This window comes from Lepidochelys kempii, chromosome 6, assembly GCF_965140265.1.
Source record: "Lepidochelys kempii isolate rLepKem1 chromosome 6, rLepKem1.hap2, whole genome shotgun sequence".
NCBI classification, from domain to species: Eukaryota; Metazoa; Chordata; order Testudines; family Cheloniidae; genus Lepidochelys; species Lepidochelys kempii.
Genome location: NC_133261.1, coordinates 69,671,921 through 69,692,995, shown reverse-complemented (window position 1 = coordinate 69,692,995; position 21,075 = coordinate 69,671,921). Strand labels below are relative to the sequence as shown.

Here is a 21,075-nt window from a genome sequence, read left to right as displayed (position 1 = left end):
AATTAAAATTCTTCTTTTAACATTGTTCTTAAGATCCAAGGGTTTGGGTCTGTGTTCACCTGTACATATTGGTGAGGATTCTTATCAAGACTTCCCCAGGAAAGGGGGTGTAGGGCTTGGGGGACATTTTGGGGGAAGATGTCTCCAAGTGGGCTCTTCCTGTTCTTTGTTTAAAAAGCTTGGTGGTGGCAGCATATGGTTCAAGGACAAGGCAAAGTTTGTACGTTGGGGAAGTTTTTAACCTAAGCTGGTAAGAATAAGCTTAGGGGGTCTTTCATGAAGGTCTCCACATCTGTACCCTAAAGTTCAGAGTGGGGAAGGAACCTTGACAGCACCAGATCCTGGAAAGTTGACTGTATTAACTACACATTTGCTTCCACCTGGCCCTTGGACTGACCTTTGATCAGCCAGTAGTTGACGTAAGTGCAGACCTGAACCCCTTGTCTTCTCAAGAAGGCTGCAACAACTGTCATGTGCTTCACGAACACCTGAGTGGCCACTGACAGCCAAATGGGAGCACAGTAAATTGGTAGTGCATGTGGTTCACAACGAATCATAGGAACTGTGTGTCCCCGAAAGATCGCAATATGAAAATACGCATCCTTCAAGTTGGGGCAGCATATCAATCCCCTGGATCCAGAGAAGGGATAATGGGGGCCCAGGAGACCATGTGGAACTTCAGTTTCTTCATGAATCTGTTGAGGTTTTGCAGGTCCAGGATCTGTCTGAGATCCCTGTTGGATACTGAAATTAGGAAGTAGAACTCCTGGACCCTTAGCTCCAATGTAACCTCTTCCATGGTTCCAACCCTGAGGAGCAACCACACCACCTGGACCAGAAGTTGCTCGTGAGCAGGGTCCCTGAAGAGGGACAAGGAGGGAGAGTGGGAAGGGGGAGAACAACTGAATTGAAGGGTGTATACCAGTTCTATCATGCATAGCACCCAGTGATCTGAGGCAATGCGGGCCCATGCCCGACAGAAGTGGGATAACTGGACCACAAATATAGGGGAAACTGGATCCACACATTTGTCCTGGTATGTCGCCCTTGAGCATCCCATCAAGAGGCCTGTTAGACCACACTGTGTCTTGGCGGGGAGGCCTGGCACCGGGACAGAAGCCTCCTCTTATAGCCTCTACTCCTTCTCCTGCTATAGTCTTGTCTGCGCTGTGGCGAGTAGAAGCGGGTTGTCAGTTGGAGCTTATAGTGCTTCCGGGAGGGAGCCGGTATATGTGATTTCAGGGTGGTTCTTCTTGTCTTTCAGATTATGCAGCTTTGAGTCTATTTGCTCTGAAAAGAGCGACTTGCCTTCAAATGGAAGGTACTGCACAGTCTGCTGCAAGCCATAGGGTAACCCCGAGGACTGAAGTATATGTCCTCTCATGACCACATGACCACAGCTGAAGCCATGGATCAGGCTGCAGAAACTGCCATGTCCAAAGCTGCCTGAAGGGATGCTCTTGCCACCAATCTCCCCTCTTCAACTAAGTCAGAGAACTCACCCCTGGACTCCTGCGGCAAAAGCTCCTTGAATTTTGCCATTGCAAAAGGAGTTGAAATCATAACAGCTTAGGAGCATTTGCTGGTTTGCTATCCTGAACTGGAGACTACCAGTTGACTACACCTTCCTGTCAAAAAGGTCTATTTTTTTGGCATCTTAGGCCTTGGGAGCCAACCCTTGCTGCTCCTGCTCATTTGCCGCTCAAACAACTGAGCCCGGGGTGGCGGGAGAGAGAAATCAGTGGACATAAATTCATACCCCTTAGGAGGAACAGAATACTTTTTCTTCATCCTCTTTGCAGTAGGTTGGAGGGATGCACGCATCTGCCAAAAGGCCTTCATGGGGTCCAAAAGGGCATAGTTCAAAGGCAGAGCCACCCACAATGGCCCTGAAGCCACTAAGATGTCCACCAAGGCATGGATACCCAGGTTCTGGGCTACCCTCCTGAGGCGCTCCCAGTGTGCCTTGTAGTCATCCTGGGAAGGTACTATACTTGTTCCCACCACTGCCTTGTCAGGAGAGGAGGAAGGGGATGCCTTTACCAGTAAGGAGCCTTCTTCCTCATCCTCTGCACCAGCTAGGTCCTGTGATGCCGGGTCTTGCACTTCAGTACAGGGCTCAGGATTGAGGACTGGTCCCTGCTCCAAGGTAGGTGATGCGAGAGCTCTTGACTCCAATGCAACCGAGTAGGACCTCCTCGAGTGTGGACCCTGGACTGGCTGAAAAACCCAGGAATTCCAGAATGGTCACTGTAGCTGCATCTGCCACTGCCCCAGTAGCCAGACTGTTGGTGGGATGCCCTCGCTCATTTCAGTCATTGGGTATCACTAAGGCTAAGATTATGTGACATCTGTGGAATCCGTGACATCCAATGATCTCTGTGACACTGGGGGCCCTGCAGCCGACCAGCTGCTGCCGACAGTGGGGGATCCCTGAGCTGCATCCCTCTTAGAGATGCCAGGACGCTTCGTACTGAAGCCGAAGTACTCAGTGCCAGGTAACGTGATTTGGTTCCAAAGGGGGACGAAGTGCTGCTTCCATAAGGAGGAATTTGAGTTTAGTGTCCCTGTCCTCCTTCATTCGAAGTCTGAGGCTCTTGCAAATCCTGCAACGCTCCTGCACATGGGCCTCCCTCAAACACTTGAGACAGCTGCAGTGTGGGTCACTAACCAGTATTGGCTTATGGCACAACACACACCGCTTGAATATTGGGGACGAAGGCATACCCCAGTGCCAGGGAAGGGCTAATCCTGCTAAGCAGAATCTGCAACTAACTGAAACTTAAACTCTAGATAAACAGCTATTTACAGATAATCAACAAAATACACTGAGAGAGGTACGTGTGGAAAAACGTAAGGACAAGCAGCAGTTCCAGCGACCGTCACGGACAGTAAGAAAGAACTGAGGGGGCAGTGGGGCCCTATATACCAGAACTATGAGGGCACGACTCCAGAGGGCACCAGAGCCAACCTGATGGATACCTCTGAGGGAAAAACTTTCCAGTGGCGATGCTTGGGGTGAGCACACACCTACACTGGAACTGATATGAGCAAGCATTTGAAGAACTACTGTACCAAATCCAAAAGCAAAGACTAATTCTTAACATACAAGAAATCACTGGCAACCATTATGAAAACTTAACAGATTCTGTTGTGTTGCAATATGCAGTCGACAGGATTTAATTTTTCACAAAAGGTGGCCTTGAATAGTACAGAAATGAATGGCAATAGAACTCCTTATGTAAGCTGGGTAGAACTTTCTGTTCGAACAAATATGCTTGTATTATAACATGAACACAAAGAAAGTAGAAAAGAATTTAAAGTAAGACCTCTGTTTGCATGTAATAGTAAATTATACCTTACAGGTACTAAAAGTCAAGTGAAGAATGTAATATAATGCACCCTGGCGTCAGACCACTGTTATACTGGTGTCAACATATACACAGGCACATACACTTTCCCCACTCATGCAGCTCTCCAAGTGGGGGGAGAAGGGAATCACTTAAAGACCTGTTCCTTTAGGTGAGCTACAGAAGAACTGAATATGCTGCTAAAGGGGAGTTAAAATATCTATCTGCAAGTGGCCTTCGGCAAGTGAAGAAGATTTGTTTCCTTCTTTCCCCAGCTACTTTGGTAACCTGGCATACTGTTACAGGAAGGATTTGAGAAAAGTTACTAGAGATGAGCTTCACTGGATACACTAGAGCCCTGGCTGGGATGATTTAATTGGGGATTGGTCCTGCTTTGAGCAGGGGGTTGGACTAGATGACCTCCTGAGGTCCCTTCCAACCCTGATATTCTATGATTCTATGAATGGCATCTTTATCTGTGATTTAACCTAAATTTTGGTATCAAGATGTGTCTGTACAGCATCTGGCAAAATGTGGTCCTTATCTATGACTAGGGTCCCTAGGCACTAGCATATTACAAATAATAAAGAAAAAACAATAGAAAAATGGATGTTTTTGGTTCATCTTTCTACACACTCCAATGTTTGGGCCGTTCTTGTTTATGTTATGTTAATAAACTTGAATGAGCAGGATTTGTACAGATGCCTGGTTGGGGTTTATAACAAGACAGGAACAGCTAATTAAAAATCAATTTCTACAGTTGGATCAATATGCAACAGAGAGAAACAGCCACTCATTTTGTATCTTCTGTGCTAGAATACACACTCTTCGGTTTAAGGAACAAAACTCAATTGCTTCAGAAAATTAATTTGGAAGGACTGTGTACTGTTTTATTTACTCAAAGTAGGAGTCATGTACACATGGAATTCATCTTTGTTTTACAAGGGAGAATGGCAGTAAATTCTCCTCCATGTCTGATTTTTAGTTTTATGGCAAGGATTTTAAGACCATCTAAAATACATGACTAAAATTCTTAACTAAACTTTCATTAAAAAAAGTAACCATTCAGTAATCTGATTAGCTGAAAGTGTTAATTAAATACAACTGAAGTGAGTTCTAAGAAGAGAACAGCAACAGCTGATATTCTTAGCTGAAGAGGTACACCTACCACCTGAGAGTTCAAGAGTTTTCCCCCTGTGCTGAGTTAAGGCAGTGGATTTCTGGACACAAGCTGATAATACCATCACAGCACTCTCCAGCCTCACTTCCTGCTCCTCCTGACATAGGATACAGGTCAGCACTTCCTTCTCAGTAACAGATGGACCTCGTTTGGGTCCCAAGGCAACTCTCGAAGACTCAATGGCCAAAGGTAAGCTGTAAGAACATCAAAAGACAAGGATCAACAAACAATTACCAGACTCCCTGTAAAGAAATAAAGATCCTCTCGAAGAGATCTAAAACTATAATTTACTGCTTATATTTAACAGTAACTTTACTGCAAAAGCCCTTACATAAATGACAGAATCACTTCAGTCACCACTGAAATACAACCATCTTTAAGACGGAATGTGGCAACTATCTATTACGGTATATTGAAATAAATTCCATTATTCCATTTATTGTTTGATGATGCCACAAGTTTACTTCCATTTTTCAGGCAACATGCAATAAGAAATAGTTAAGAGGGTGCTTCCCCGCATTTACAAGTTTGAGGATGTCTTACAGAACATGAATTCTTAAATGACAAAGCAGGCAGAAATTCCTGTATTGGTTTTTAGTCATTCATCTGTTATCTTGTTCTCTTCGTTTGATATTATCCACCCCCTTTTTCACAAATCATATATTAGGCCTGGTCTATAGTAGGACTGTTTTGTCAATATAGCTATTCTGGTAATATTATAAAAGTGCTCCTGATCTGGACACAGCTTATAGTAGCAAAATTGTATTTTCACTTGCGTAGTTTATTCCAGGCCCATTTTCCCCAAGCAAAATAAGCTACATTGGCTAACACATAGTTTTGACTGTTTAATTGCATCTACTGCAAGAACTTTCCCCAGCACAGATATATCAGACATAAATCACATCTCTTCACAACCTAGACTGACAAATTTTGTAGTGCAGACTTGGAGCACACTCTCTCTTGCACATGCACAGTCACCATTGCTCTTACTCAAGCCTGACAATTCTACTCCTAGCATCAACTAGACATAGCCACTCATGAATGACAAGAGACACTTCCTATTGTGACTGAATCTGTATTTCAGTCTCCTGAATTGGAGCACATTTTCTTCCCACTAGACCAGCTTTAAAACAATAAAACAAAAAACCCACACTTCACATGACTAACATTTAGCAGATGGACTATAACATAGCCAGATAGCCAAGAGAACATAGGGACTAAAAGAGATGGGTATGTACAAAGTCTTCATTATGAATACTACAAAATGTGGAACAAAGGATTACTGCCCTGTGCAGTGAAAGCAGGATTTGCCATACTGGGTCAGACCATTAGTCCATCAAGTTAAGACACTAATGTGGCCAGTATCTGATGCTTCAAAGGAAGGCAAAATAAATCCACAATGCACCTAGGCAAATAAATGCTGTATAAGAGAACTTTTTTTCCCCTGAACCTTATAGTGAACAGTCTGTGCACTACAGCACAGGATTTGAGTAACTCTATCCTGTGATGTGCAATTACATGTAATTGCTGATCATAACATTATCCAGCTATTTAAAATATGACTTTAAACAAATCTATTTCTTTTCCTTCTACAATTATAAAGAGATCAAACAATTTGGGGGATTAATGATATACAAAATCACATTCTGAAAAAAACAGTTTGGGTTATGAACGCAGTAAGTTTTTTTTTTTGCAACTTAACTTTCAAACATACCAGCTTCTGGGCAGGACCTTGTATGTTAAGATTCTGCTGAATTAAACACTCAAATTAGGTCTTCAAAAAGTAAAGCCCATTATTACCTAAACTATAGTAATATCAACTAGGGGTGTTTTATAATTAAGTCATTGTTTTCTGAAATGGTAGGTTACATGAAGAATATTTTACCTGAAGAATATTTTTCCAGAGTTCATCTTATATAACAAGCAGGTCTGGTGTCCCCCAAACTGATTTGGCCTTCTGACATTAGTATTTAGCTGCTAGTTTACACAGGATTCTCTAATCCAGGACATTGAAAAATATAAGTAGTAAGAGATACAGGGCTACTGATTGGGATGATGCACTTTACCTATCAACTGTACTATTAAACCTTATGTAGTTAAAACCACTTTTTAGGAAATTTATTTTTCCATCAGAACTCTGGGTATCTGTCTCGTCTCACCTCTCCTCCTCCATAACAGAGTCCTCTCTTCCCTGTGTCTCTTGTGTGTTTTCATACAGGAGTTTATGAGTTTCAATGAAATTCCTCTGTAAAGCAGACATCTGGGCCATTATCTTCTGGCGATGCAGCCTGGCAGCTTCTGCCTTCCTCTTCCGTTCAGCCTTCTCTTTGTCTTGAGTGCTCTGAGTCTTATTAGGAAAGAGTAGTAAAAATTATAGACTAAGAACAACAACTAAAAAATACAAAGAAGTATTCTCAAAAAGTAGAATTCTAATTTCTCCCATCAAATTCCCCAGTGAACTGGGCATCCCATGATTGTAAAACAAAACACAACAAAAATCTAAAAGTTGTAAAAAAAAAAAAAATCTTAAAAGCTGATTAGGCTCTCAAGGCATTAGTAGAGCATGTTTATGAATTCAAAAATACAGAAAGTTATAATTAAAACATCTGAAACACCATTTGTCCTTTATTTACTTCTTAAGACCCAAATTCAAGGTTATACAATACCCTGCAAAATAATCAAAATAACCTGACTTATACAATGTAATCAAAGCAGCCCAATCTTTGTTCACCCTTTTACCAGCATTAGCCAAATGTTGAGTAGATCTTACAGTTTATCAAGTCAGAGCTACATTTTGATGGTCTGAAATAGATAAGCAGATTGACCTGCTGATGGTTAGTGTAAAAATTTTACAGCTGTTGTTTTTAAGCGGACCTGTATTTCTCAGCATTGGACAAATACACCACGAAACCAATGATATACCTGAGATACACTGATGATATTGCAAAAAGAAAAGGAGTACTTGTGGCACCTTAGAGACTAACCAATTTATTTGAGCATGAGCTTTCGTGAGCTACAGCTCACTTCATCGGATGCATACCGTGGAAACTGCAGTAGACATTATATACACACAGAGACCATGAAACAATACTCTCTCCCACCCCACTGTCCTGCTGGTAATAGCTTATCTAAAGTGATCATCAAGTTGGGCCATTTCCAGCATAAATCCAGGTTTTCTCACCCCCCCACCCCCATACACACACAAACTCACTCTCCTGCTGGTAATAGCTCATCCAAAGTGACCACTCTCCCTACAATGTGCATGGTAATCAAGGTGGGTCATTTCCAGCACAGATCCAGGCTCTCTCACACCCCACCCCCACCCCGGGAACACACACACACACACACACAAACTCACTCTCCTGCTGGCAATAACTCATCCAAACTGACCACTCTCCAAGTTTAAATCCAAGTTTAACCAGAACGTCTGGATCTCTTGTGTGGACTGGACCAGGCTGAGGTTGAGAGATCCACTTCCTGGACAGTACAGTGCTAATAAACAATGGTCACATAAACACCACCCTATACCGGAAACCTACTGACCGCTATTCCTACCTACATGCCTCCAGCTTTCACCCTGACCACACCACACGATCCATCGTCTACAGCCAAGCTCTGCGATACAACCGCATTTGCTCCAACCCCTCAGACAGAGACAAACACCTACAAGATCTCTATCAAGCTTTCTTACAACTACAATACCCACCTGTGGAAGTGAAGAAACAGATTGATAGAGCCAGAAGAGTTCCCAGAAGTCACCTACTACAGGACAGGCCTAACAAAGAAAATAACAGAACGCCACTAGCCGTCACCTTCAGCCCCCAACTAAAACCCCTCCAACGCATTAAGGATGACCCAACACTCTCACAAATCTTGGGAGACAGGCCAGTCCTTGCCTACAGACAGCCCCGCAACCTAAAGCAAATATTCACCAACAACCACATACCACACGACAGAACCACTAGCCCAGGAACCTATCCTTGCAACAAAGCCCGTTGCCAACTGTGCCCACATACCTATTCAGGGGACACCATCACAGGGCCTAATAACATCAGCCACACTATCAGAGGCTCGTTCACCTGCACATCCACCAATGTGATATATGCCATCATGTGCCAGCAATGCCCCTCTGCCATTTACATTGGTCAAACTGGACAGTCTCTACGTAAAAGAATAAATGGACACAAATCAGATGTCAAGAATTATAACATTCATAAACCAGTCGGAGAACACTTCAATCTCTCTGGTCACTCAATCACAGACATGAAGGTCACTATCTTACAACAAAAAAACTTCAAATCCAGACTCCAGCGAGAAACTGCTGAATTGGAATTCATTTGCAAATTGGATACTATTAATTTAGGCTTAAATAGAGACTGGGAGTGGCTAAGTCATTATGCAAGGTAGCCTATTTCCCCTTGCTTTTTCCTACCCCCCCCTCCGACGTTCTGGTTAAACTTGGATTTAAACTTGGAGAGTGGTCAGTTTGGATGAGTTATTGCCAGCAGGAGAGTGAGTTTGTGTGTGTATGGGGGTGGGGGGGTGAGAAAACCTGGATTTATGCTGGAAATGACCCACCTTGATTATCATACACATTGTGAAGAGAGTGGTCACTTTGGATGGGCTATTACCAGCAGGAGAGTGAGTTTGTGTGTGGTGGGGGCGGAGGGTGAGAAAACCTGGATTTGTGCTGGAAATGGCCCAACTTGATGATCACTTTAGATAAGCTATTACCAGCAGGACAGTGGGGTGGGAGAGAGTATTGTTTCATGGTCTCTGTGTGTATATAATGTCTACTGCAGTTTCCACGGTATGCATCCGATGAAGTGAGCTGTAGCTCACGGAAGCTCATGCTCAAATAAATTGGTTAGTCTCTAAGGTGCCACAAGTACTCCTTTTCTTTTTGCAAAGTCAGACTAACACGGCTGTTACTCTGAAAACTGATGATATTTTTATCCTCTGGACAGATGACTAAAGTTCCCTCACAAATTTCTACCATAAATTTCAATAACCATCACCCATCCATTAAACACTCTGCTGAACACTTCCACATGAGCATCAACTTCCTGGATACCACAATCAGCTTCAATAACAGAACCCTACAGACAAATATATACAAGAAACCCATACATCACCACTCCTACCTTCACAGGTCCAGTAACCACCCCAAGAAATCAGATATCTACAGCTAGGCATTCTGAGCAGAAAGTCCAGGATATACACCTTAACACCCTCAAAACCACCTTCACCAAAGGCCAATCCACCAGAGAAGTAGATTGCATCGTGGAACAACCTCTCCAAGCTCATCATTAGAAGCAAGCTCCCCACAGACCAGGACACACCAACTCAAAGAGGCAGACACTGCCAGAATAGATGCAAAACCTGCAGACTACCTCCCACAACACACCATTCAAGATCCATGAGATCTGCACATGTCTATCACAACATGTGGTTTATCTCATGCTTTGCCCTAAATGCCCCAATTACAACTATGTAGGTGAAAACAGACAAGCACTATGATCTTGAATGAACTTACACACAAAAGAGATAAAAGACAAAAGCCATCACATCACCTGTGGGTGAACATTTTTCATAAAGTAATCATGCTATATCTGAGATATCAGTCCTCATCCTCAAAGAAAACCTTCACAATACTTTCAAAAGACAAGCCTAGGAGCTTAAATTCATAAACTTGCTAGACACTAAAAATTATGGACTGAAGAGAGATGCTGGATTTATGGCTTATTACAACAATCTATAACCCACTAACAAATCCCCAGCTGCTTCCCCTGCCCCTCTTTTCCTCCCTATGATGGGAGGGATTTCAGCAGGCCACTTCATCTTGAATGATCTCTTGAAATATATGTTAACTATCATGCTAAGTAATCTGTTCCACCTTGTATTTAGCTGTGCCACTCTGAGAACATTTTCCAGACCCGAAGAAAAGTTCTGTGTAAGCTTGAAAGCTTCTCTCTCTCACCAAAAAAAGTTGGTCCAATAAAAAGATACTACCTCACCCACCTTGTCTTTCTAATATCCTGGGACCAATATGGCTACAACAACACTACATAAAATCATATGCCCCCAAGCCACGCACCCTTATACTGCCATCTATGATCTGAGGAAGCACACATTTAATATCTACTAAATTCCAACTAAATGTTGGCATGTAGTAGTGTTAGTGGTAAGAGGAAAGAGATTTCTTCTTGTTCTTTTGCAGTTGTTGTACTGTAACAAATTCTCTATGGAAACCACATAGCTATCATTATCAGGGTGAAACAAGTGCACAGTAAGCACCCAATTTTCAAACTCGCATATCTAACTTTGGATTTAAGTACTTAAACCACAGAGTCATAGAACTGGAAGGGACCTCAAGGAGTCATCTAGTCCAGCCCACAGGGCTGAGGCAGGTCCGAGTATACCTAGGCCATCCCTGACAGGCATTTCTTAAAAACCTCCAAAGATGGAGATTTCACAACCTCTCTCAGTACTTAACTGTCCTTGTACTGTAGTTAGAAAGTTTCTCCTAATATCTAACTTAAATCTCCCCTGCTATAGATTAAGCCCATTACTTTTTGTCTTACCTTCAGTGGACATAGAGAAAAATTATCACTCTCCTCTTTATAATGAATTTGAAAACTTATCAGGTCCCCCCTCAGTCTTCTTTTCTCAAGACTAAATATATCCATTTTTTTAACCATTCATCATAGGTCAGGTTTTCTAAACCTTTAATCATTTTTTTTAATCTCTCTTGATTTCTCCCATTTGTCCACATCTTTCTTAAAGTGTGGCGTCCAAACCTGGGCACAATACTCCAGCTAAGGCCTCACCAGTGCTGAGTAGAGCAGGACAATTATCTCTCATATTTTACTGACAACACTCCTGTTAATACACCCCAGAATACCAGTTTAAGGCACTATATCATCACTTAATGCCTAAAACTGGTATTTAGATGCTCAAATATGGATTTAGGAACCTAAATTTAAGCACTTGTGTTTGAAAATTGTTCCTTAAGATTGCAAATACAAATGTCTCCCTGTGGAACATTTCTTCAGTTCCTTCCCTGTTGTTATTACCTCATTGCCTTTTGTAGTTTCTGATCCTGATGTAGTTGCTGCTGTTGCCAAACTTGATTTCTCTCTCAATCGTTTCACTGTGTCAAACATCTGGGAATAGATATTTAGGTGTTAAGAGAATATAAAACGTGACTGCACTGTGCATGCCGTATTACTGAACCTAAGGGCTGTTAAAAGGTTAAACATTTTTTGAGAATTTCATATTGGTAAAAATGTACTTGGAGCTATCAAAGTATGGAAAGCCTCTACTGCGCCAGAGCAAGTTTCCCACAATACCAATGTGTCCCCAACCCCACAACTGTAAGGAGCACCCCTAGGTGTGAAAGGGTAGTTCACTTTCTCTGGTCTATTCAGTCCTTAGCCATTGCTAAAACTACTACTAAGGATGCTAATTAGTAGAAATTAGTGAGATGTTCTTTCATAAGAATCTCTGTTCACTAAGAAATTATCACCAATGCAAAATCATTTCATATAGGCTACTAAAAAGGGACATCATGTGGTAATAGTATTCAGTCACTACTGTCCAGTGCATTATTTAAATTAGCAAACCCAGAGGTGAAAGGCTCTCTAACCCATGACAAATTTCTTAAGACAACTTCCTTCCTAATCCTCATCTTGCATAGTAATTTCAGTTATTCACTCTTAGAGAATTAGCCTCAACTTTAAATATCAACACTATCAAAAAGGATAATTTGATAGATGTCCTCAGCACACCTTAATATTAAACCACTTTTCCCTTTATGAAAGTTGATGTATATTTCTTCTTGGTACTCAGTTTCATAAAAAGTTTTATACCAGCTGCTTCCTTTTTGTGGAATGTCAGGTTAGGTTAATGTTATGTTAAATGACTTTTTATAGTAGGGTATTTTTGTTTGTTTGGTTTTTTTTTTTTGTTTTGGGGGTTTTTTTGGTGGGGTGGGGTGGGGGGGACAGGATCCTCTTCAATTTCACATATTCCTAACTTGGACACATTAGTCTTTTGGTCTGACAATTTCAGAGACTGGCATTTGACTGAAGGTGAACTAGGCATCAACAAAAAAGTCTATAGTTCGAAACTGCCTCTGAACTGCAGCTTCAGATTTTCCTCTTTTCTAAAAAAATATAGAAAATTAAACTCAAAAACCCCATATATTGATCCAACATCCCATTAAAAAAAACAAAAAAAAAAAAACTGTGAAAGTTAAGGTTGTGCCTTTAAGTTTGGATTTGTTGTTCCAACAATTTTCTTATTTTATCAGAAATCCTGAAAACCTCTAACATTTTAAATTTAATTTATATACCATTTAAAACTTTGTGCTTTTTATAAAGTAATTTTTCCACTTTAGCCATTTAATTTGCAGACTGAGTCTACAAAATGTTTAACCCTCTCCAAAAATATATATAGATTTTAGCAGACCTTAAAAACTTTCCAATTTTACTAATACAAACAGATGTCACCAAAGCTTCTTTTTACTTCTCTACTATTTAAAATATCTTGAATAATGAAGTTATAGAAATATAAATACTGAGTTATTTAAGGCAATTGGAAAGTTTTTTTTTTTTTTAAAGTCACGACTAAATATTATTTAGCTAAAATTTTGACTTACAAAATTTTAAGTAGTAACCCTTTCATGCACTGGATTCTGTATTAGCACGTGGTGTCCTAACTAACTAACTAACCAACCAACCCCCACCTCATCTCAGCAACTGAAAAAAAAAAAAAAAAAAAAAAAGCTTTTCAACACAGTAGGATACTGAAGAGATCACGGCAGGTGTGAACAGTGTCTACTGCATTAGCTAAAGCAGTCAAACTTTTTTCTTTTAAAATGCTGAATTATTAAAGCCAAATTACACTTGGCTTCTGCCTTGTTTACCTGCAGTATCCAGTTGATCATATCCTTCTGCGCTTCTAACTGAGGAACCGATTTTAATTTTTCCAGAAGCATTAGTATGTTCAGAGCATTCAAGGCTGAGCTTCCCATTCCTTTACAAAGAAAGGAAGTATAAATGTGCAGGTTTTCAGAAATACTGGCTAACATTTTTGCTGCTATAAACACGATTTAAAATACTGGCAATACACATAAGTCCTCCTTTTCTTTTTGTGAATACAGACTAACACAGCTGCTACTCTGAAAGCTTTCATTTAGGTTCCTTCCAAAAGTAGAAGTATAGGTAACACAGACCTGACTTTCAGATCTATGCTCTAGTGCTTCTTCCTGTTATTGTATTCATACTGAACTCTACTGCCTTTAATGGTGTTCAATGTGGATGCTGGAGCAGTTTGTAGGATCACAACCTAATTGATCATGCAGGGGAAAACAACAGAATTCGCTATACAAAAAATGCTGTCATATACAAAAATATACTGACAAGGAATTCGTCCACTGACATTTTTCCAGTAATAGTAATCTTTGGTGAATTTGTAATTACAGTAGGTATAAAATTTTCCAGACAGAAGTGGGATGTTCAATTTGATTGTGTCTCTTTAATTTGCTTGACAAACAGAAAGACATGAATGATAAAAAATGGGGATTAAGAGATTGTACTTTTCAGACTCCCTAATATCCCCTTTTACTGCATATTGTTCATAAGTAAGGCTGCGATTTTGTCATGGAAGTCACTGAAGTCACAGATTCCGTGACTTTCCGCAACCTTCGTAACTCCACAGCTGTAGCGGCCAGTGCAGCTTACCCTAGGGCCAGCTGCTCAGGAGACCCATGGCAACTGCTTGGGCCACACCAGCTGTGTGGCTGGCCCCAGGGAGTGCCTGAGCTGCAGCGGTCCCGGGATGGCTGGATAAGTGGCCCTGGGGAGTGCCCGAGCATCAGTCCCAGCGGTGGCCCCGGGGAGGCTGGAGCAGGGGCCTCGGAGGCTGTAGTAAGAGTAGTCCCCAGAGGCCTTGGAGCAGCAGGCAATTGGGGACAGTCAGCCTCCACAGCAGGAGCAGAGATTTAGTCATGGGTATTTATAGTAAAAGTCATGGACAGGTAACAAGCCATTAATTTTTTTTATTGCCTGTGACCTGTTGTGATAAATGAAGGGGGAAGGTAGCTCCCTTTTATGTACACCCAGCCAGCCAGTTGGCTACAAAATCCCTGTTAGTAGCTGTTCTCTACTTGCTTTACCTATAGAGAGTTAAAAAAGCCCATAGATAAAAGGAAGGGAGTGGGCACCTGACCAAAAGAGCCAATGGAAAGACTAGAACTTTTAAAAATTGAAACAAGACTCCCCTTTTGTCTGTCTGTTGTTCTCCGGAGAGAGGGGACAGAGCAAAAACAGGGCTGGAACTATGCTGTAAAAAGCTTTAAGCAAGGTATGAAAAATCATTAAATCATACCTAGAACTGACTCATTTGAAACCCCAGACACATAAGCAGACCAGGAAATGTCTAGAAAGACGCGATTAGGTTTATCTCTTTATGGTTTGTGGACTCTTCTGTGCTAACCCCCAAAGACTTTTGCTTTGTTTGTAACCATTAAGCTGGACCTCAAGAAAACCATTCTTGAGGCTTAATTTTAAAATCTTTTAACATCTAGCAAACGCCTAAGTTCCAGATGTGTATTTTCTTTCTTTTTGTTTTTAATAAAATTTACCTTTTACCCTTTTTTAAGAACAGGATTGAGTTTTTGTGTCCTAAGAGGCTTGTGCATATGTTGTTTAATTAGCTGGTGGCAACAGCTGATTTCCTTTGTTTTCTCTCTCAGCTCTTCCTAGGGGGTGGGCTTGAGGGTACCCCATAGGGAGGAATTCCCAAGTGCACCTTCCTGCATTCAAAAGGGGGTTTTTGGCATTTGGGTGGTGGCAGCATCTACCCATCCAAGCTCAGAGAGAAGCTGTAACCTTCAGAGTTTAATAGAAGCCTGGAGTGGCTAGTATTAATTTTTAGAATCCTTGCAGGTCCCAACCTTCTGCACTCTAAGTGCCAGAGTGGGGAATCAGCCTTGACACCTGCCCATGACTTTTACTAAAAATACCCACGATTACCTTATTCATAAGGTCAGTGCTTTCAAAAGCTTTAAATAAAAGCAACTTCAGTGGCTTGGATTCATATTTCTCATTTTTTATCCATATCACAGGAGCTAATAATGTTCAGCTTGCAAAAGGGACTCTCTCTATTTATCCTTACACAATGTAGCAGCAATTCTACACAAGATAAAAAGAATAGAAGATTAAATATGCAAATGATTTGGACTCAACCTTCAACCTAAGCATATTTTAGTGCAAGCCAAAGGATCTTCTAGATAAAAATGATAAGGTTTAGAGTCAAGGGAAAGGAGCACAAGACCATGCTGCATATAGTTTATAAGTGAAATCTCGCCTTTTTACACTGTTGTCGCTAGTGTAATAAAACCCCCTTAATCTGGAGGCAAATTAAGATCTGTCCAAGTCAAAGGGTACCAAAATGTGTGGTTAGTTTATTTTTTAAACATTGCTCATTCATAGGCATTTGTCATTTCTCAAAGAATTCTTATTCACATTTCCCTCTTCTCCTTCACGATAGTCCTGCAGTGGAAGGAGGATACTATGACCCAGGATGCCCTCAATACCAACTGGCAAAACAGTTTACCAGAATATCCGGATTCTGGTATGTACATTCTGGTTCACCAAAGAAAATTATGGGAGATCTTAAATGAAAGCCAGGATCACACAGGTAATTAATATCATTGTGAAATGTACGTACAGATACTATGAAAGGAGTTATGTATGTATGCTGAAAATATGTTCCTGAAGTTTGTATCAAGGCAGAATTGACAAACAGATTTGCTGTCAGATAAAAGATGTTTATTCACTTTACTCTCTGACAGCATTTAAATTAAGCATTGTAAGCCAACATAATGGATGGCCTATTAACATACAAAGTCAACAGGGAAGAAGCAGGACTCAGTAAAAACAAGCAAGGGGAGGGGGAGGAGTTACTGTCCCGAGGACAGAATGAAATTTGGGGAACATAAGTAGAAGGAAAGAAGACACTTATTTCATTCATGAAAACAGGATCAAAACCAGGCTGGGTTGAAATACTGCAAAACACATTTGGGGTGAGAAAATTCTTTAAGACAGGTGGTTAGCCTGCTAAATTAAATTTAGTTGCTAGAAATAGTTTGATATGTAATCTTTTTGTTTTTGTTATCCTTATTCACTATCTCTTGAATCTCAAACCATTGACAATAAATGTATCATTGTTTTCACTATAAATATATCTCAGTGATGTGATGTTATACAAGGAGCTGATCCTGAGCTGAATCATTCAAGCTGGTGTGTACACTGTTCCCTTGGGGAAAGCAGAGCTGGTATTTCTGTGAACATTCAGTGGATAAGGGGCTGGACACTACAAAGGAACACTTCAAAGGGCCTTGGAGACTGGAGTACACCTATAATTCTGCAAGGCAAAGTAAGGGCTGGCATAGCCCAGAGGGGACTGGGTAGCTAACAGGCTGGTGAAGTCAGGGAACGGACACCCAGTTAAACGCAAGCCTCTCTTTCACTCGAGGCGGGGGGGCGGGGTATCCTTTAAAATTTGGAAGTCAAAGCCTAATGAGGAAAATAGAAAGGAGCACAAACTCTGGCATGTAAAATATAAAAGTACAATGAGGCGGGCCAACAAGGAATTTGAGAAGCAACTTGCTACAAACAGCATTTTTTTTTTTTTTAAATACATCAGAAGCAGAAATCCTACCAAACAGCCAGTGGGGCCATTAAATGACAAAGGAGTGCTCAAAGAAGACAAGGCCATTGCACAGAAGCTAAATTAATCCTTTGCATCAGTCTTCACTGCAGAGGATGTGGGGGAGAGACCCACATCTGAGTTATTTTTTTGGGTGACAAATCTGAAGTACTGTCCTACACTGATGTGTCTGTGGAGTAAATTTTAAAACAAACTGATAAACTAAACAGTAATAAGTCACCAGGACCAGATGGTATCCACCCAAGAGTTCTAACTATAGTATGTAACCTATTACTGAAGTCAGCCTCTGTACCAGATGCCTGGAAGGCAACTAATGTATTGTTGATTTTTAAAAAGGGTTGTAGAGCAGGGGCAACCTTTTAGAAGTGGTGTGCCGAGTCTTCATTTATTCACTCTAATTTAAGGTTGAGTGTGCCAGTAATGCATTTTAACGTCTATAATATATAACTAAACTATTGTTGTATGTAAAGTAAATAAGGTTTTTAAAATGTTTAAGAAGCTTCTTTTAAAATTAAATTAAAATGCAGAGCCCCCCGGACTGGTGGCCAGGACCCGGGCAGTGTGAGTGACACTGAAAATCAGCTTGTGTGCCGCATTCAGCACGCGTGCCATAGGTTGCCTACCCCTGTTCTAGAGGCAATCCTGGCTATTACCGGCTGGAGAGCCTAACTTCAGTAACAGGCAAACTGGTAGAAACTATGGTAAAGAATAGAACTATTAGACATAGAAATAAGCACAATTTGTTGCAGAAGAGTCAACATGGCTTTTGCAAAGGGAAATCATGCCTCACTAATCTATTGGAATTCTTTGAGGGAGTCAACAAGCATGTGGAAAAGGGTGATCCACACGATACAGTGTATTTGGACTTTCAGAATGCCTTTGACAAAGGTCCCTCATCAAAGGCTCTTAAGTAAACTAAGAGGATAAGAGGGAAGGTCTCATGGATCAGTAACGAGCTGAAAAATAGAAAACAAAGGCTAAGAATAAATGATCAGTTTTCACAATGGAGAGAGATGAACAGCAGGGTCCCCCAAGGAACTTTATTGGGACCTGTTGTGTTCAAAATATTAATAAAATAAGATGGAAAAGAGGGTGAACAGAGAGATTGCAAAGTTTGAAGATAGTTAAGTTCAAATCAGACTGCAAGAAGTTACAAAAGGATCTCACAAAATTGGATGACCGGGCAAGAAAATAGTAAATGAAATTCAATGCTGATAAGTGCAAAGTAATGCACACTGGAAAAAATAATCCCATCTACACGCATATAGTGATGGGTTCTAAATTAGCTGTTACCATCTAAGACAGACATCTTGAAGTCACTGTGGATAGTTCTCTGAAAGTTCTGCTCAACGATCAGCAGCAATCAAAAAGGCTAACAATATGTTAGGAACTATTAGGAAAGAGATAAAAAAATACGACAGAAAATATCGTAATACCACTTTATAAATCCATGGTTCACCCACACATTGAATACTGTGTCCAGTTCTGCTTGCTCCACCTCAAAAAGGATATAATGGAATTGGAGAAGGGCTATCAAGGCTATGAAATTACTTCCAGAAGAGGAGAAACAAAGCATTAGGGCTGTTCAGTTTAGGAAAGAGAAGATTAAGTGGAGATATGATAGGTCTATAAAATCATGAATGGTCTGGAAAAAGTGGAGAGAGAGAGAGGCGCGTTATTTATCCTTTCCCACAAAACAAAACCCAGGGTCATCTGATGAAATTAACAGGCAGCAGATTTAATACAGACAAGAGGAAGTACACTTTTTCACATGATGCACACCTAACCTGTGGAATTCATTGCCATGGGATTTCATGATGGCCAAAAGTATAACTGGGTTCAAAAGAGAATTGGATAAGATTATGGAGGACAGGTCCATCAATGACTACTAGCCAGTATGGTCAGGGTTGCAATCCCATGGTTGAGGTGACCCTAAACCTTTGACAACCAGCAGCCGGAAGTGGAAAACAGGGGTGGATCACTCCATAATTGCCATTTTCTGTACCCTCCCCTTGAAGCTCTAATATGGGCCACTGTTGAGATAGGATACAGGACAACAGTGTGGCCCAATATGGCACCTCTTCTGTAACCCTCACAGATGGGCACAACTATCTTCAATATTACTCTTAGCACTTTCTTTGGAAACCAGCACATCCTCTCCTCACTACACCTGTCAAGCCAGAGCATAGACATGTAATTCCTGATTTGGCTTCTCTACTGATGCAAAGCAGAACTCTAGCAGTCTCACTTAGTTTCTGAATGCTACGATGAAAATAAAGACAGGATAAATCCTTGCTGAACACAATGATTTAACTCTTCTTTTGAGTCTAATCTTGTCCTTATAATAAGAAGTTAGCATAATTCACTCCCCGCTTCAGAAAAAGTGAAACGTACTTGATGCTTTGTGATAAAAGTCAAAGGTCACTTCTTCCTCTGGAGCCTTTTCTAGCTGCTGCTTCTCTTCCAGTAAGCCCAGAGAAAGGAGGTGAAGTACCTGTGAAAGACAGAAGTGATAAAACTCAATTGCTACCAATTGGCTGTAAAACTGGACATATTGACAGAAGACCTTAAGGAATATATCACACAGTGCAAAAGTGCATTGATCTCACACAGAAGATTCAATAACCATACACAGAATATGCTAGTGTCCTTAACGAGGCATGGCCCTTGCTTATTCCTTGCATTAAGCTTAGTTGATCCTTACATGTTTCACATCAGCCATCTACAAGTTTTGCACTTTTGCTGATGACTTGTACACTCTTAATGAATTAATGTGCCTCAAAGCATTTGCAGTGATGCTCATACGGCACTGTTAAAATAGTAGGGTTTATTAGTCAACTGAACACAACAGAGGAAGTCCTTAGGTTAGCATAGAGAAAGGAAAGTTAAAGCATTGTAAGTCAGAAAACCAGACAACGCAACTGTCTTGAAACAGCTTTCAGTGATGAGACAAGGCAAGACTGTTAGACACTTCAAGTTATGTAACTGCAATACTTACTTTTGCGAAGTGCTTATTACTACTGTAAATTACATTTAAAGTTTATAGAGGAGGCAGATAATGGGAAACCTTTTGCTAGATCAGTAAAATTTATAAAAACAGCCTTTTGGATCAAAGAGATCCCTTTCTTCCAATTAAAATATTGGTTAACCACATTTATAAGTTTGGAAATATTAACACAATGTGCCTTTAAAATAAAGCTATACAATGTACTGGAAATGGTATTACTATAAGAGAGAAAAAGTAAGATTCTGTTTACCAAGCTTATGCTAATCTACCAAACACTACAAATAACTAACTTTAAAGTGTCATCCAGTGCCATATAATTAAGGTGTAATGTAGGAAGATTTTCAAATCAAGTCTACAAAAAAAAAAAAAAAAAAAAAAAAAGGGAGTACTTGTGGCATCTTAGAGACTAACAAATTTATTTGAGCATAAGCTTTCGTGAGCTACAGCTCACTTCATTGGATGCATGCAGTGGAAAATACAGTGGGGAGATTTATATACATAGAGAACATGAAACAATGGGTGTTACCATACACACTGTAACAAGAGAGTGATCAGTTAAGGTGAGCTATTACCAGCAGGAGAGCGGGGGTGGGGTGGGAACCTTTTGTAGTGATAATCAAGGTGGGCCATTTCCAGCAGTTGACAAGAACGTCTGAGGAACTGGGGGGAGGGAGGTGAATAAACATTGGGAAATAGTTTTACTTTGTGTAATGACACATACACTCCCAGTCTTTATTCAAGCCTAGGTTAATTGTATCCAGTTTGCAAATTAAATTCCAATTCAGCAGTCTCTCGTTGGA

At 40.7% G+C, this 21,075-nt stretch overlaps 1 protein-coding gene across 4 annotated transcripts in view; it reads right to left on the bottom strand.

Annotated features, from left to right (window-relative positions):
* Positions 1-21,075, bottom strand: part of UBR1 (ubiquitin protein ligase E3 component n-recognin 1) — a 149,760-nt gene that overhangs the window by 55,546 nt on the left and 73,139 nt on the right. For all 4 annotated transcript variants that reach the window (XM_073348599.1, XM_073348601.1, XM_073348598.1 and 1 more), the window contains exons 26-30: positions 19,663-19,762; positions 13,460-13,569; positions 11,607-11,696; positions 6,690-6,877; positions 4,519-4,724 (exon numbers count right to left, since the gene is read on the bottom strand). In XM_073348599.1, coding sequence (XP_073204700.1) covers positions 4,519-4,724; positions 6,690-6,877; positions 11,607-11,696; positions 13,460-13,569; positions 19,663-19,762 — 694 coding nt within the window. The remainder of the gene's footprint in view (positions 1-4,518; positions 4,725-6,689; positions 6,878-11,606; positions 11,697-13,459; positions 13,570-19,662; positions 19,763-21,075) is intronic.